Genomic DNA, 12909 nt, shown 5'->3' with positions numbered 1-12909 from the left:
CGGGGCTCGGAGCGCCTTGGGACAAGAGGGAGACCCTCACCCCGCCCACCCCGGGGCCGGAACCACCCTCACCCCGCCCATCGCTAGGCTCGGGACGAGCCTTACTCCGCCCACGCTGGGGCCTGGGGCTGGGGGCTGAGGGCGGTCAGGTGCGCTCCGCAGGTGAGGGCGTGTAGTCCCCCTCCGGGCTGGGGAGCACGCAATCCGAGGCTGAGAATAGCTTTACTTACTTTCTCTCGCTGCATCTTCCAAGTCTCCTGCCGGGGGCTCCAAGGCTTCCTGGCCCCATTTTACAGATGGGGAAATCTACATCTGGGACACCCTCAAGGGCGAATCCCCCTCCCAGCATCCCCCGGGCCTGGGACGGAGTCTTGGGAGCATGAATACCTCAGCCCGGCCACCGGTGGGGAAGCAGGCAGGGCAGAGGGGGCGAGCGCGCGGAGGGAGTTCCCCGAGGCCGGCGGGGACCCGGGCAGCCGAGGAGAGCAGTGTGAGCGGCGGCTCTGGCCCGTCGGACATGAGCTTTCCCATCTCCCATCAGCGCGCGGGAGCTCCCTTGTTTTAATCGTCCAGACGTGTGATGGGGCTCCTGTTAAGGGTGCGGATTAAGTTAAAAGTGTGTTTTGTAGCCGGGGGAAGGGGCTGGTTGTTAACCTTTTACTAGCGCGCCGCCGAGCCTAGCCAGGCAGGTATAGGAAGGAGTGGTCCTTGTGTCCTCCTCCCTTTCCAGAGATCGCTGTATGATGTTTAGGGCTGTGCAGATCTTGTGTAAAAGGACGTTTAATAACAGGGTGGGTAGGGTTTGAGAGTGGGATTTTTTGAGTTAACAATCCCCCCTGAGGCTGGTCCCACGGCAGACTGGTCCCCCAGGAAAGGGGGTGAGCGCCATCTGCTGGGGAAAGCGGGTAATAGAAGCCGGCGCGGAGCGGTGCCAGAGCGTGGGTGTCGGGAAAAGCAGAGCTGCCCGGCGGGCTGAGGAGGCGCGTGATGCCGCACGGTGGCGTGGGACAGGTGGGATTAAGGACTGGGGGCAAAACCAGGGGCCCGCCCCTCCCCCAAAGGGAAGCGGCGGCGGAGGGAGAGGATGCTGGCGGCCAGATACTCTGCGGGGGAAAAAATGGAACCATCGCTCCTACTACAACCTACTAAAAGTTCTGTTCTTCAGTTACGGCTGACCCTTCATGGCCCCATTTCGGGTTTTCTTGGCAGAGACACCGCAATGATTGGCCATTTCCTTCTTCAGCTTATTGTACAGATGAGGAAACTGAGGCAGACTTGCCCGGGTTCGAACTCGGGAAGATGGACTTCGTGCCTGGTACTCTCTCCAGTGTGCCCTTAGCTGCCTAGGATCGGAGCCCTCGCCGGGGCTTTACTAGAAGTCATTGTTAGTCAGTCCCTACGGTGTTGGGAACAAGTTCTGTTTCCGTTAAACTGTGAATAAAACTCCAATTTAAGCCTTGTGAACCTGTGCTTGGAAGGGACGTTGGGCGGGGGGCAGTGAGCCAGAGAAATGAGAAGTCCCCGAATTCCACACGCTATTTGTGTTATATAAAAATAATAATAATAATAAAAAAGGAAAGAATGCTAAGGTTTGGAAGCCAGGGACCTAATTTCAGATCATGATTCCACCACTTCCTGTGTAACTTTGGGCAAGTCCAATTTCTCTCTGTGACCTCTGTTTCCTCATCTGTGGTCAGCGGGGCTAGATGACTACGGTAACTTCCAGTGTGGTGGTCTGCCCACGGAACAGCTGGGTCAGTCCGGTAGCCAAGGAAGGCGGCCAAACTCACCATTCTGCTGATTAAGGCGGATGTGGGTGTACCTTTCACAGGCTGGTCCCATCCTGGCCGGGCTTCTGACTGCGACTAGAAGGCTTTCCACCAAGTGTCCACGTATCCGTGAGGTGGCTGGCTGACTGTTAATAGCTCCGTATTGGGTTCTACTCTTGGGGGCTTATATCTTTAGACAAGATTACCACTCTCCCGTTTGTGCGCCATCTAGAATCCACTGCCTGGGAGGATTTGTTTTTGGTCTCCATCCAACTCTGGAACCGTCTGTCCAAAGGGGAAGTGACACAATGGGTTTGCTGAATGGGCAGGATTTTGTTTCTTTGGTGGTATGAATCAGCAAATAATAGCTCTGAAGCAGTCAGCTTTTAGCAAAATAAAGGAAAGTGTAACAGGATGCTGGTATTCCAGGAAAGCATCTAAAGTTCTACTGAAGTCCATGCTAGAGCTGGGAGATTTTTCATCAGGCTCTGTCTGTTTTGGCATGTCTTGGATGACCTAACTGGGTGATGCAAGCCCAACAGAATCCCATAAAACATCAGATGGAGATGAAATCAAGTCTTCCTGAAAGGCACACAAAACTCAGGTCTCACAACTCCCAGCAGTCTATCTGCTTCCTTTTCACATTAATAGACTGTAGAATAGGCTGTGTGATTCCAGTCAGATTCCTGAGGCTCTTCGTTGCTGAGTCAGTGGCTACCTGGGCCGTTAGAAGGAAGAAGGAGTTTTCTCTCTAAATTGCTCCCTCGCCAGATGAAATCACAGATCCCATTTTGTTTTGTTTTGTTTAAAGATCCTCCCAATAACATCTCATGTTTACCCATGGATCTAAGGTTTGCAAAGGATGCCTCGTCAGACTCTGTCTCTGACATGATTACATTGGATTAAATAAGCTGTAGTCGTCCATGTTACAAACTGAGGTTAGTGATGATACATGTGCTTTCCCATTTTTAACCCAGCTTGGACATGCAAAGATCTTGTCCAGTCTATCCTCAAGCCTTCCTGATACCTCCATTCACCCAAAAGCAGAGTGATAATAGATTCCCGGTTCAAGAGTGGCAGCCACTTCAGGTGTTCAAGTCTTGGGTTAAACCCAGGAAAATATGATTGTGATACTAGAACTATGGCCAGCTCCTTTGGGAGCCTGGGTTAGGATAGGGGGATATTCGCTAAGGGAAGAGCTTCTGATGTTGGAATTTGAAGGCTGGGTATACTTTTTGTATTTTATATTTCCATACTGTTCCTGTTTCTTTGAGGTTGGGCAGAGGGAAAATTGATTTATCTCAGGATCTCCAGTGTTTCTCTACCTTCTATATTAAGGACTTAGTTTTACATATTTGTCTCACCAGTAACATTACCCCAGTTCCCATTTTTGGGTCATATTTTCTTTTTTCCCTTCCTTTATAAATGTATTTAATACTTTTCCCCAGTTTTAAAACAATTTTTAAAAATCTGTTTTTAAAACTTATGAATTCCAGATTCTCTCCCTTATCCCCATCCTAGCCCCCATTAAGAAATCACATGTGAAATTAGGCAAAACATTTCCATAAAAGTCATGTTGTGAAAGAAAACGTAGATCTCCCATCCTAAAAAAGAAACCCTTGAGAAAAAGTTGAGAGAGAGAGAAAATGTTTCAATCTGTATTCAGACACAATCAGTTCTTTCTCTAGGTATAATAGGATTTTTCATCCAACGTCCTTCAGAGTGGTCGTGGAGCATTGTGCTGCTGAGAATAGTAAAGTGATTCACAGCTGAACATCCCAGAACATTGCTGTTACACAGTACATTTCACTTTGCTTGAATTTGTGGAGGACTTGCCAGGCTTTTTTCTGAGAGCATCCTGCTCATTATTTACCATAGAACAATAGTATTCCATCATAATCACATACCATCATTTATTCAGATTCCCCAATTGACAAACATTCTCTCAATTTCCTTTTTTTTTTTTTTACTCTGAGAAGAGAGCCGCTATAAATAATTTTGTACATAAAAGTCCTTTTCCTTTTTAAAAAATATTTTTTAGGATTCATATCTAGTAGTGGTATTGTTAAGTCAAAGAATAGCATAAATGTATAGCCCTTTAGATATAGGTCATATGTTCTGATTATTTATCAGGTAGGGTATGGTTCTTATTTTTTATAAGTTTGACTCAGTTCCTTCTATGTTTAATAAATGAGAACTTATTAGAGAAACTTGCTTAAAAATTCTTTTGTAAAAATTACTTTTTAAAAAATATACAATTAGAATACAAGAAAGAATATAATTACTATTTCTAACTGTATTCCCCCCATTTATTCTATTCTCTCTCTCCTTTCACCCTATTTTCAAAAGTATTCTGCTGCTGATCACTCCCTCCCCCAGTATGCCCTCCTTTTTATCACCCTCTCCCTTTCCTGTATTCTATTCCCCTCCTACTTTCCTGAAGACTAAGATAGATTTCTATACTTCTGGGTCATATTTTCAGTGATATTTTGGAGAACCAGAAGTGACAAGGGTTTCTCTCTTTTTTTTTTTTTCAGCCTCGATACCCCAAGATTTCTTTCAAGAGGATCAAGAGTGTTCAATTCCCCACCTTTAACACTACCTATGGAGGCAGCCAGGTGGTGCAGTGGATAAAACACTGCCCCTGGAAAAAGGAGAACCTGAGTTCCAAATCAGCCTCAGACACTGAACACGCCTCAAAACAGGGTTGTGGGGAGAGGCAGAAAAAGACTGTGGGCCATAGAATGTTAGAACCAGAAAGGTTCTAGAAGCTGGATCTTCATGTTACAGAGACAGTACCTTAAGAGCAGAGAAAAATGGCATCTCCCTCATTCACCAAATGGTTGAGCCAGGAATAGAAAGGTCATATGGTACTGTGGGACCCACTGAAGCTGGGGGGCATTATAGGGGCCCTAAGTTTGTGTCCCAGGGACTATGTGGGCAAATCCCTTAACTTGAGAGTCTGGCTCTCCTTGAGAGGAGATGGACACGGTGTGCAGTGTTGTACGTCCAGGATCCCATTAACCTTAGAGTCAGGCCCAATTACTGCGGGTCTTGAGCCAGAAAGCTGGACACAGTGTGCAGTGTTGTATGTCCAGAATCCTGTTAACCTTACAGTCATGCCATTTTTTCTGTCAGTGTCTGGGGGTCCTGAGCCAGAAAGCTGAAAGGGAGAAGTGCTTTGTAGATTGTAAAGAGAACTTACCACTTTTGTTTTCAGGTTTTGGACAGTTATTTATTTCCTATATGAAAATAGAAATTCTAAAATGTACGTGCAGTAAAGTCACACAAATATTCGTTGACAATAAAACTTGAACAATGTTCAGTAACAATATAGAACTATGGTTCTAAGAGAACTTACCACTCTTGCATCATGATGCCCTCATCTCATCTCTCCCAGCCCAGGGAGAATGACTTCCTCAGGGCCACATGATGGGGGACCGATGGCCCAGGACTCGAACCCTGGCTTCCAGGCTTAGAGTCTAAGTGTTAGCCAGAGCTTCCCCTCCCAATAAAGCCCTGAATAAGAGCATTCAGAGTCCTGTTTCGGCACCGGCTGGCTCATTAGCAGCAACCCGATTCAGACTTCCAGAGTAAATCATTTTAGGCCCTCAAAACTGAATAAATAGATGCTTTTCTATTTAAGTCTTCCCAGTATTCCTCACTGTGGAGGAAAATCCTCAACATGTATACCAGGGGAGAGCACACTCTGGGAGCCAGTTAGCGGCAGAGCTTGTCCATTTTGGCCTATTGAGATGGTTGTACAAGGACAGAAAAGGGAACCAGTGTGGGCAGAGAATCAGAAGGGAATCCCATTCCTTTTGTTCTTAGATGTGTCCTTCCAGGCTAGGCTGAACTAAGCTGGTCCCTCTGAATGGACTGTCTCTAATACTAAAGAGTCCTCATTCAGCCTGTTTTCTTGGGTATGAAATAAATCCCTTAGGTCAACATGAGCTCTCCTGTGCTAAGTGAAATGAGCAGAACCAGGAGATCATTATATCCCTCAAAAACGGATGTATTCTGATGGCAGTGGATCTCTTCGATAAAGAGAGTTAACTCAGTTTCAATTGATCAAGGATGGACAGAAAGAAAACTGGGAAATGAATATAAACTATTCACATTTTTGTTTTTCTTTCCGGGTTATTTATACCTTCTGAGTCCAATTCTCCCTGTGCAACAAGAGAACTGTTCGGTTCTGCACACATATATTGTATCTAGGATATACCGTGACATATTTAACATGTATAGGACTGGGGGAGGAGGTGGAGGGAGGGAGGGAGGAGAAAAATCAGAACAGAAGAGAGTGCAAGGGATAATGCTGTAAAAAATTACCCTGAAAAAAAAATTACCCTGGCATGGGTTCTGTCAATAAAAAGTTATTTAAAAAAAAAATACACACACACACACACACACACACACACACACACACACACACACACACAAGCTTTCCTGTGAAGAATGCTAAGGCTAAACTGCTTCCTTTCTTAACTAATTTTCAAAGCACTTACAACCTGGGGGAGAGAGACGCAAACGTAACATACCAATAAGAAACGTGGTTCCCGTTTCTGCTATTAGAATGAAGTTCATTGTGAGCATCAGCTTGTTTCTTCAGAGGGAAGAGAAATCAAGTGCAAGGGATGCTTTGGGTCATCTGCCACTTTCCCATGAAATGTGAGTGAAATGAGGGAATAGTCTCCCATGGACTGAACTGTTTCCCCTTCCTCTTCCTCCTCCTCCTCTTCCTCCTCCCCATGAATAAGGAGAGAGAAGGCTGACTTTGTGCTCAAAAGGAGCCGAGTTCAAACTCTGCCTCTGAGATGCTCCCCCTTAGTCTGTATCCCAAAGGACCCACATAGATAAAAACACTTGTGGCAACTCATTTTGCAAGTGGCAAAGAAATGGAAATAGAGCAAGTGCCCTTTATCTGAGGAGCGGCTGACCAAGTTGAAAATACCTAAGTACATGTATGACTGGGACTGAAAAGTGTGAGGTCACAGAATGGAAAGGTTCCATGATACAAAGATAGACCCTGGGACAGCCCCCCCAGTAACTCCCACCAATCTGGTTGGGCAGACTGAACCCGTCACCCACAATCATCCCAAATCACTGACCCCTTGAAACTTAAGAATTATGTTTTTAATTAGATGTTGCCAATATCAAATGGGCACAATTTTGCTTTATTTCTTCTTGGTGATTTGGAGCCATCTTTCAGACGGCTGTTAATATTTTGCAATTCTTTTTAGAGTCATTTTATTGTCTTTTGATCATTTATCCATGGGGGGAATGGATTTTTGGTGGTGTGTATTTGTATCGCTTCCCTGTGTATCCTGGCTATCAGTAATAAAAGGAGGTGAAAGGAGATGTCGCCAAGAAAAGCATGATAGGAAGAAAAAATAGGCTGGTCACTTGTGAGAGTGAGAGACAGCAGGTGGAATTCCACCGGCACCATTCCTCATGCAAGGAGAATTTGAGAAAGCCCTTTAATGTCCATTAAATATGTCCAGTTAAATTGTTTAGTTGCCATTTACATTTAAACTATTTCCTCTAAATGCATTTAAAAAAATAAAACTACCTTTAAATCACAGCCTCTAAGTATCCCTCAAGATCCATTAGTTCTCATTCATTTTAACTCTTACATGACCATGGTTCATGGGTTTTATGTTCTTCTGGGGTTTTTCCAGCTAGATGGTGCAGTGGAGAGAATGCTAAGACTGGAATCAGGACAACCAGCTTCAGGCATTTATTAGCTGGGGGACCCTGGCCAAGGATAATGTCTGCCTTAATTTCATCTTCTGTAAAATGGAGATAACTACTTACCAAGAGTTGTTGTGAGGGTAAAATGAAATAATATTTATAAAGCCCTAAGCAAAGTACTTGGCACACAGTAATTGCTATATTAGGTGTTATTATTACTAAACCATTTCCCCATCACTACACATTTTGATTATTTCCAATCTTTTACATCTACATCTACATCTACATATATATATGCAGCTATAAAAATCTGAACACATAGCTTTGTTGTTTTTAAGAACAATTTTAAAGTATATTCCCAAAAATGGAATTACTGGGTAAAAGGATTCAAGTATTTTTGTTACATTGTACTGCCAAATATCTTTCCCATAAAGATTCCACAAATTTGCAATTCCACCAGCAACAAAGCTACCCCCTTCTTTTCTACCATCTACCAGCATTATTTTTTCCTCTTAACTATTTTAGATAAATTGATGCTAAGCACTTCAAATTTATTTTTATTTGCATCTTTGTTAGTGAGAATGAGCATTTTTCAAAAGTTAACAATTTGTATTTCCCCTTTTGAAAATTGTCCAATATCCTTTAACCATTTATTCATGATAGACTATGAGTTAATTTTGCATTTTAAGAGTTTCTTATACATTTTTGTTGAAAATATTTCCCTAATTTTAAAACTATTTTTGTTATATTTTATTATATTAAAATTATAATTCTCTAAATATTTATCATATCCTTAATCATTCCTTCAATTATTGAAAAAGGTCATTGTTGGAATCTTTACAAACTGCTAACTCATTAGAGATGATGTTTTGGGCCAGAACCTGAAACAAGGTACTAAGTAGAACTAATTGATACAAAGCTTGTGTTCGCACCTTTACTCAATGGAGTTCACACGTATTCAGTATGAGATATACTTGAAACAAGGCCGTTAACTCAGTGGAATTGACAAAATGATGGTTCTCTAGTTCACATATACTTAGTACTTAATATGGCAAATGGAGATGCCCCTCATCTTTCTGTCTCTAAGATGTCATTTTTCTGTCTATCTGCATCTGTGTCTCCATCTCTCTTTGCCTCTGTCTCTTTCTTTCTCTCTTACTAGTGGAAACTTGTTCAAGATCAGTGGCACATGACTTGAAGGTCATTCGTAATGATAAAAATGATATCTCCTTGAATCTAAAAGGTTCATCCTAGTGTTGGTATCTTTTTTTCACCTTTCTCCTTTAAGCTCCTCTTTTTACTCCTTTCTGAAAAGGTGAGAATGCCTAAAACCCAGTCATCTTCAAGGGAACAGAATTTTTAGTATTTTCCATTTTCAGAATTACTGACTTTCAATATTCACAAATGGTGTTCACACCAAAGCAAATTAAATCAGAGTTCTCTTGTCCATCAAACCAGTAGAGATTAGGTAGAAATAATAGGATTCTTTAATTGGAGATAGTGACAATATCAACATAGTCTTTAGAATGTCTTCTTTGGCAAGGTAGCTGTGAGAAGAAGTAGAGCAAGATCTACGGGGGGTAAAACAAAATATATAAAAAGGAAAGGTAATAATCAAAACACATTTGAGAAAATATCAAATATAATTTCTTACTTTCTACTTCTCTGTTGAGGACCTATTTACTAAAATCATTCATAATGCCTTTATTTCAATAGATTTCCTATATTTCCTGATTCAATAGAAATTCCTTGAGGCTACTCTGGTATTCTATTTTGTATTTCATTCAGAGAAACAGGTTTCCAAACTCATCTCCCTAGGACTTCATCCAAGAGAACTATTTTCTCTTTTACTTGTTTATTTTGTTTCTTCGTTTGCTCATTTAGTAATTTATTTAACATTGTAAACTTACCTCTTCATACTTCTCTACTTGAAAATCATTGTTTCCCTTTTTGTTCTTCTTTCAGTTCTCTACAGTTGCTTTTCTTTCTCCCTTTCCAGCTGATCTCCAATTTAAGAGCTTGCAAGTTAGGCCCCATGGTCTTTTTTTATAACAAATATTTTTTAAAAAGCCTTTATCTCATTGGTTTTAATAAACATACTTCACTTTATTGACAATTTCAAAAAAAGTTTACAATAATAGAAAGCAATTTGCATTATCACATTCACTTAATGTACTAAAAGTTACCCTTAACAATTATCATCATTATACTGCAACATATTTAACATATATAGGACTGCTTGCCATCTTGGGGGGGGGGGGTGGAGGGAGGGAGGGGAAAAAAACGAAACATAAACGAGTGCAAGGGATAATGTTGTAAAAAATTACCCTGGCATGGATTCTGTCAATACAAAGTTATTATTAAATAAAATTAAATTTAAAAAAAAAAACAATTATCATCATTGACAGCTCTTTACTGATCCCCAATGGGACAGATAATAAGTGATCCAGGACTACTGTCTTCATTAAGAATGACAAAAGAGAAGTAAGGGCAAAGAGGCCCTTCAAAAGCTATGTCTGAGACAATGTGGATAAGGCTTCTGTCTCTGACATCATAAAACGCTATATATTTATTTTCACAATCAAGGAAAATTCCCACTTTGAGCACAGGCTGCTTCACCTGAAAACCATTTTGTGAATTTAACAGAGAGAAACTATTTCCACATGGGAAGCTTGCTAGGGTCATTTCATGCTCAGATGAGGACAGTTTTCCCTTTCCCCTGACTGAATCTTCGCAGACACCCAATTCCCACTCTGTCTTATTTTCCACCTCAACCTCCCAATAATGTTTTCCTGAGGTAAAAGTCTGGATCCCCAAAACAGCAAGAACACAGTCATTTCTGTCTTTGTTGTCAGGCAAGTCCTGATGGACACTTCCATACTGGACCCTCTTCAAATCTTGAGAAAGCATGAGATGAGGATTGGCTGATTCGGGATCAAGAGTTATGTCACTCCAGAACTTCAGGAGCACTTCTCTCAAGCATGTGATGGAGCAGCTGCTCAGGGAAGGTGAAACAAGCTCAGGTTCTTGAAGTAGAAGCTCATCATTCCTTTCCAAAATGCCTTGCATATCCCGGAGCATTTCCAAAGGTGCCTTGTTCAAATTATTCTGTACTTCTAACATCATTTCTTGCAGATTCTGGATTTGTTGGCTCAGCTCGTCCATGTTCTCCTCCATTTTAGCCAGGCCGTCTCTGGATTCGTGTTGTATCCTTTCCAAGTGCTCATATTCTTCATCCCATAAGAACTGGTGAATTTTCTCATATTCACACATTACTGAATGTTTCAACGTGGATACATTCTCCTTACACCATAGCTTTCTCTTTCTCGCGTTTTCCAACATAATTTCATACTCCTCCTCTGTTTCTCCCAAGACAGTCTGTGTCTCCTTGAGCTCATCCCTGCACTTGTTGGCAACGGTTTCCCAAGGAAGGACTTTGTGAGCCTTGTGCTCTGGGGCTGATGAGCAAGAACCGCAGAGTAGCCTCTGATCCTCCTCACAGAAGAACTTCTCTTGTTTCCCATGTTGATCACAGGTGGTCAGGCTCACCGTGCTCTGCAGCAAATGAGGTCGGAGCTTTTGGCCAATGACGGCCAGGCTCTGCAGGTGGCTGTTGGGCACCAAGTCTTTGCATCTGATGACTCCTCTGCACTCTGGGCAGGTTAAGATTTCAGTGGCTCTCTCCTTGCACTGGAGAAGACACTCTCTGCAAAAACTATGTCCGCATTTGACTGTCACTGGGTCAGAGAAGTAACCCAGGCAGACGGAGCAAGTAAGGTGTCCCTTGAGATTTTCAATTAAGTCTCTGGCATCCATATTCTTCCTTCTTGGATGTATTTCTCAGGAGCAGATCCTAGCTCTGGCTCTTGAGCTCTGGCACCAAAAGATACCAGCACTGAATTTTGCAGGTCTTTTTATATCCCTTCCTCTGCTTAGCCCCTCCCTTTATTCCATTCCCTAGAGGTGAAAACTCCTTTTTTTGGAGAAGGTTAAGCACTAGGGCTGAGTTCTCACCTTCCTTCTAATGGTAGAAAACATTATTTCCTCTTAGCACTTTGTACTCTCCAAATTTCCTGGCACATGAACTAATGGACAATGGAATCCTTGTGGACTATTTCTAGGACTTATGGACATGTATAAATTTTCATGTGGATTCTTGTTATTTGTTACATTACTACTAGCCTGTGTTATAGTGCTATGTGCTTATGTAAATTATGTGTAATGTTTCCCATATTGATGGATTTACGTATACCATGTCTATCTGTTTCAAAGTTCTGTCTCATATTGATGGATTTATGTGTACCTGTTTCAAGTGAGCCCCTTCAGAAACCCACTAATCTGATGACTTCCTATTTCCTTTGGTGTTTTCATCTCCCTTCCTGAGGTGTCAGGGAAGGTGTGATCACCTTTTTTGTGGGGTTCTCACCTCCTTGAGAAGTCAGGGAGGTCATGACCACCCTATGTTCTAACACAAAAGAAAGGGGGAGATGTTGGAATCTTTACAAACTGCTAACTCATTAGAGTTGAGGTTTTGGGCCAGAACCTGAAACAAGGTGCTAAGTAGAACTAATTGATACAATGCTTGTGTTGGCACCTTACTCAATGGAGTTCACACATTTGGGAAATTTCAGGGTTTAGTATGAGATATCTGAATTCACACCTCCCTTGAAGCTCTTAGGGCCAGAGAGCACTATGGGAGAAAACTCATAATCCCTCTCTCTTGTATCCCATGAGATATCTGAATTCACACCTCCCTTGAAGCTGTTAGAGCCAGAAAGCACTATGGGAGAAAACTCATAATCCCTCTCTCTTGTATCCCATGAGATATCTGAATTCACACCTCCCTTGAAGCTGTTAGAGCCAGAAAGCACTATGGGAAAAAACTCATAATCCCTCTCTCTTGTATCCCATGAGATATCTGAATTCACACCTCCCTTGAAGCTGTTAGAGCCAGAAAGCACTATGGGAAAAAACTCATAATCCCTCTCTCTTGTATCCCATGAGATATCTGAATTCACACCTCCCTTGAAGCTCTTAGGGCCAGAGAGCACTATGGGAAAAAACTCATAATCCCTCTCTCTTGTATCCCATGAGATATCTGAATTCACACCTCCCTTGAAGCTCTTAGGGCCAGAGAGCACTATGGGAGAAAACTCATAATCCCTCTCTCTTGTATGCTATAATTCCTCTCTGTAATATATAAGATACAGACTGAGGCTCTCAGGGAGAATTCAGCCAAATTACACAGAGAGTGGAGCATCAAGTCAGCAGAAGCCACGAGTCAGAGTTGAGCTAGAGCCAGGAGAGAGTTACTTCGGAACATTGCCAGGGGTGGGAGAGGAGCATTCAGGGAGGAAGCCCACAAGCCCACTCTCGGAGATGGAGTCACATTCATTCCAACTTTCACTTTGGTGCTGGCTGGAGGCTGAAGAAAGCAGATGCAGAG

At 42.5% G+C, this 12909-nt stretch overlaps 1 protein-coding gene and 1 long non-coding RNA gene across 2 annotated transcripts; one reads left to right on the top strand and one right to left on the bottom strand.

The window, feature by feature from the left end:
• The first annotated feature begins 65 nt into the window (after nucleotides 1–65).
• LOC127552874 (uncharacterized) lies at nucleotides 66–5108 on the top strand. The gene is made up of 2 exons (XR_007951600.1): nucleotides 66–162; nucleotides 4307–5108. It is a non-coding gene; the product is annotated as an uncharacterized LOC127552874 (long non-coding RNA).
• A 381-nt stretch (nucleotides 5109–5489) lies between these two features.
• Nucleotides 5490–11279, bottom strand: LOC127556985 (probable E3 ubiquitin-protein ligase TRIML1). Its single transcript, XM_051990488.1, has 2 exons — nucleotides 10188–11279; nucleotides 5490–5516 (listed from the first exon to the last, which is right to left on the bottom strand). Exons 1-2 carry the CDS (start codon nucleotides 11277–11279, stop codon nucleotides 5490–5492), a joined length of 1119 nt encoding a protein of 372 aa, XP_051846448.1.
• Between the last annotated feature and the right edge of the window lie 1630 nt (nucleotides 11280–12909).

This window comes from Antechinus flavipes, chromosome 3, assembly GCF_016432865.1.
Source record: "Antechinus flavipes isolate AdamAnt ecotype Samford, QLD, Australia chromosome 3, AdamAnt_v2, whole genome shotgun sequence".
NCBI lineage: Eukaryota > Metazoa > Chordata > Mammalia > Dasyuromorphia > Dasyuridae > Antechinus > Antechinus flavipes.
This window is presented reverse-complemented; position numbering and strand designations above follow the sequence as displayed.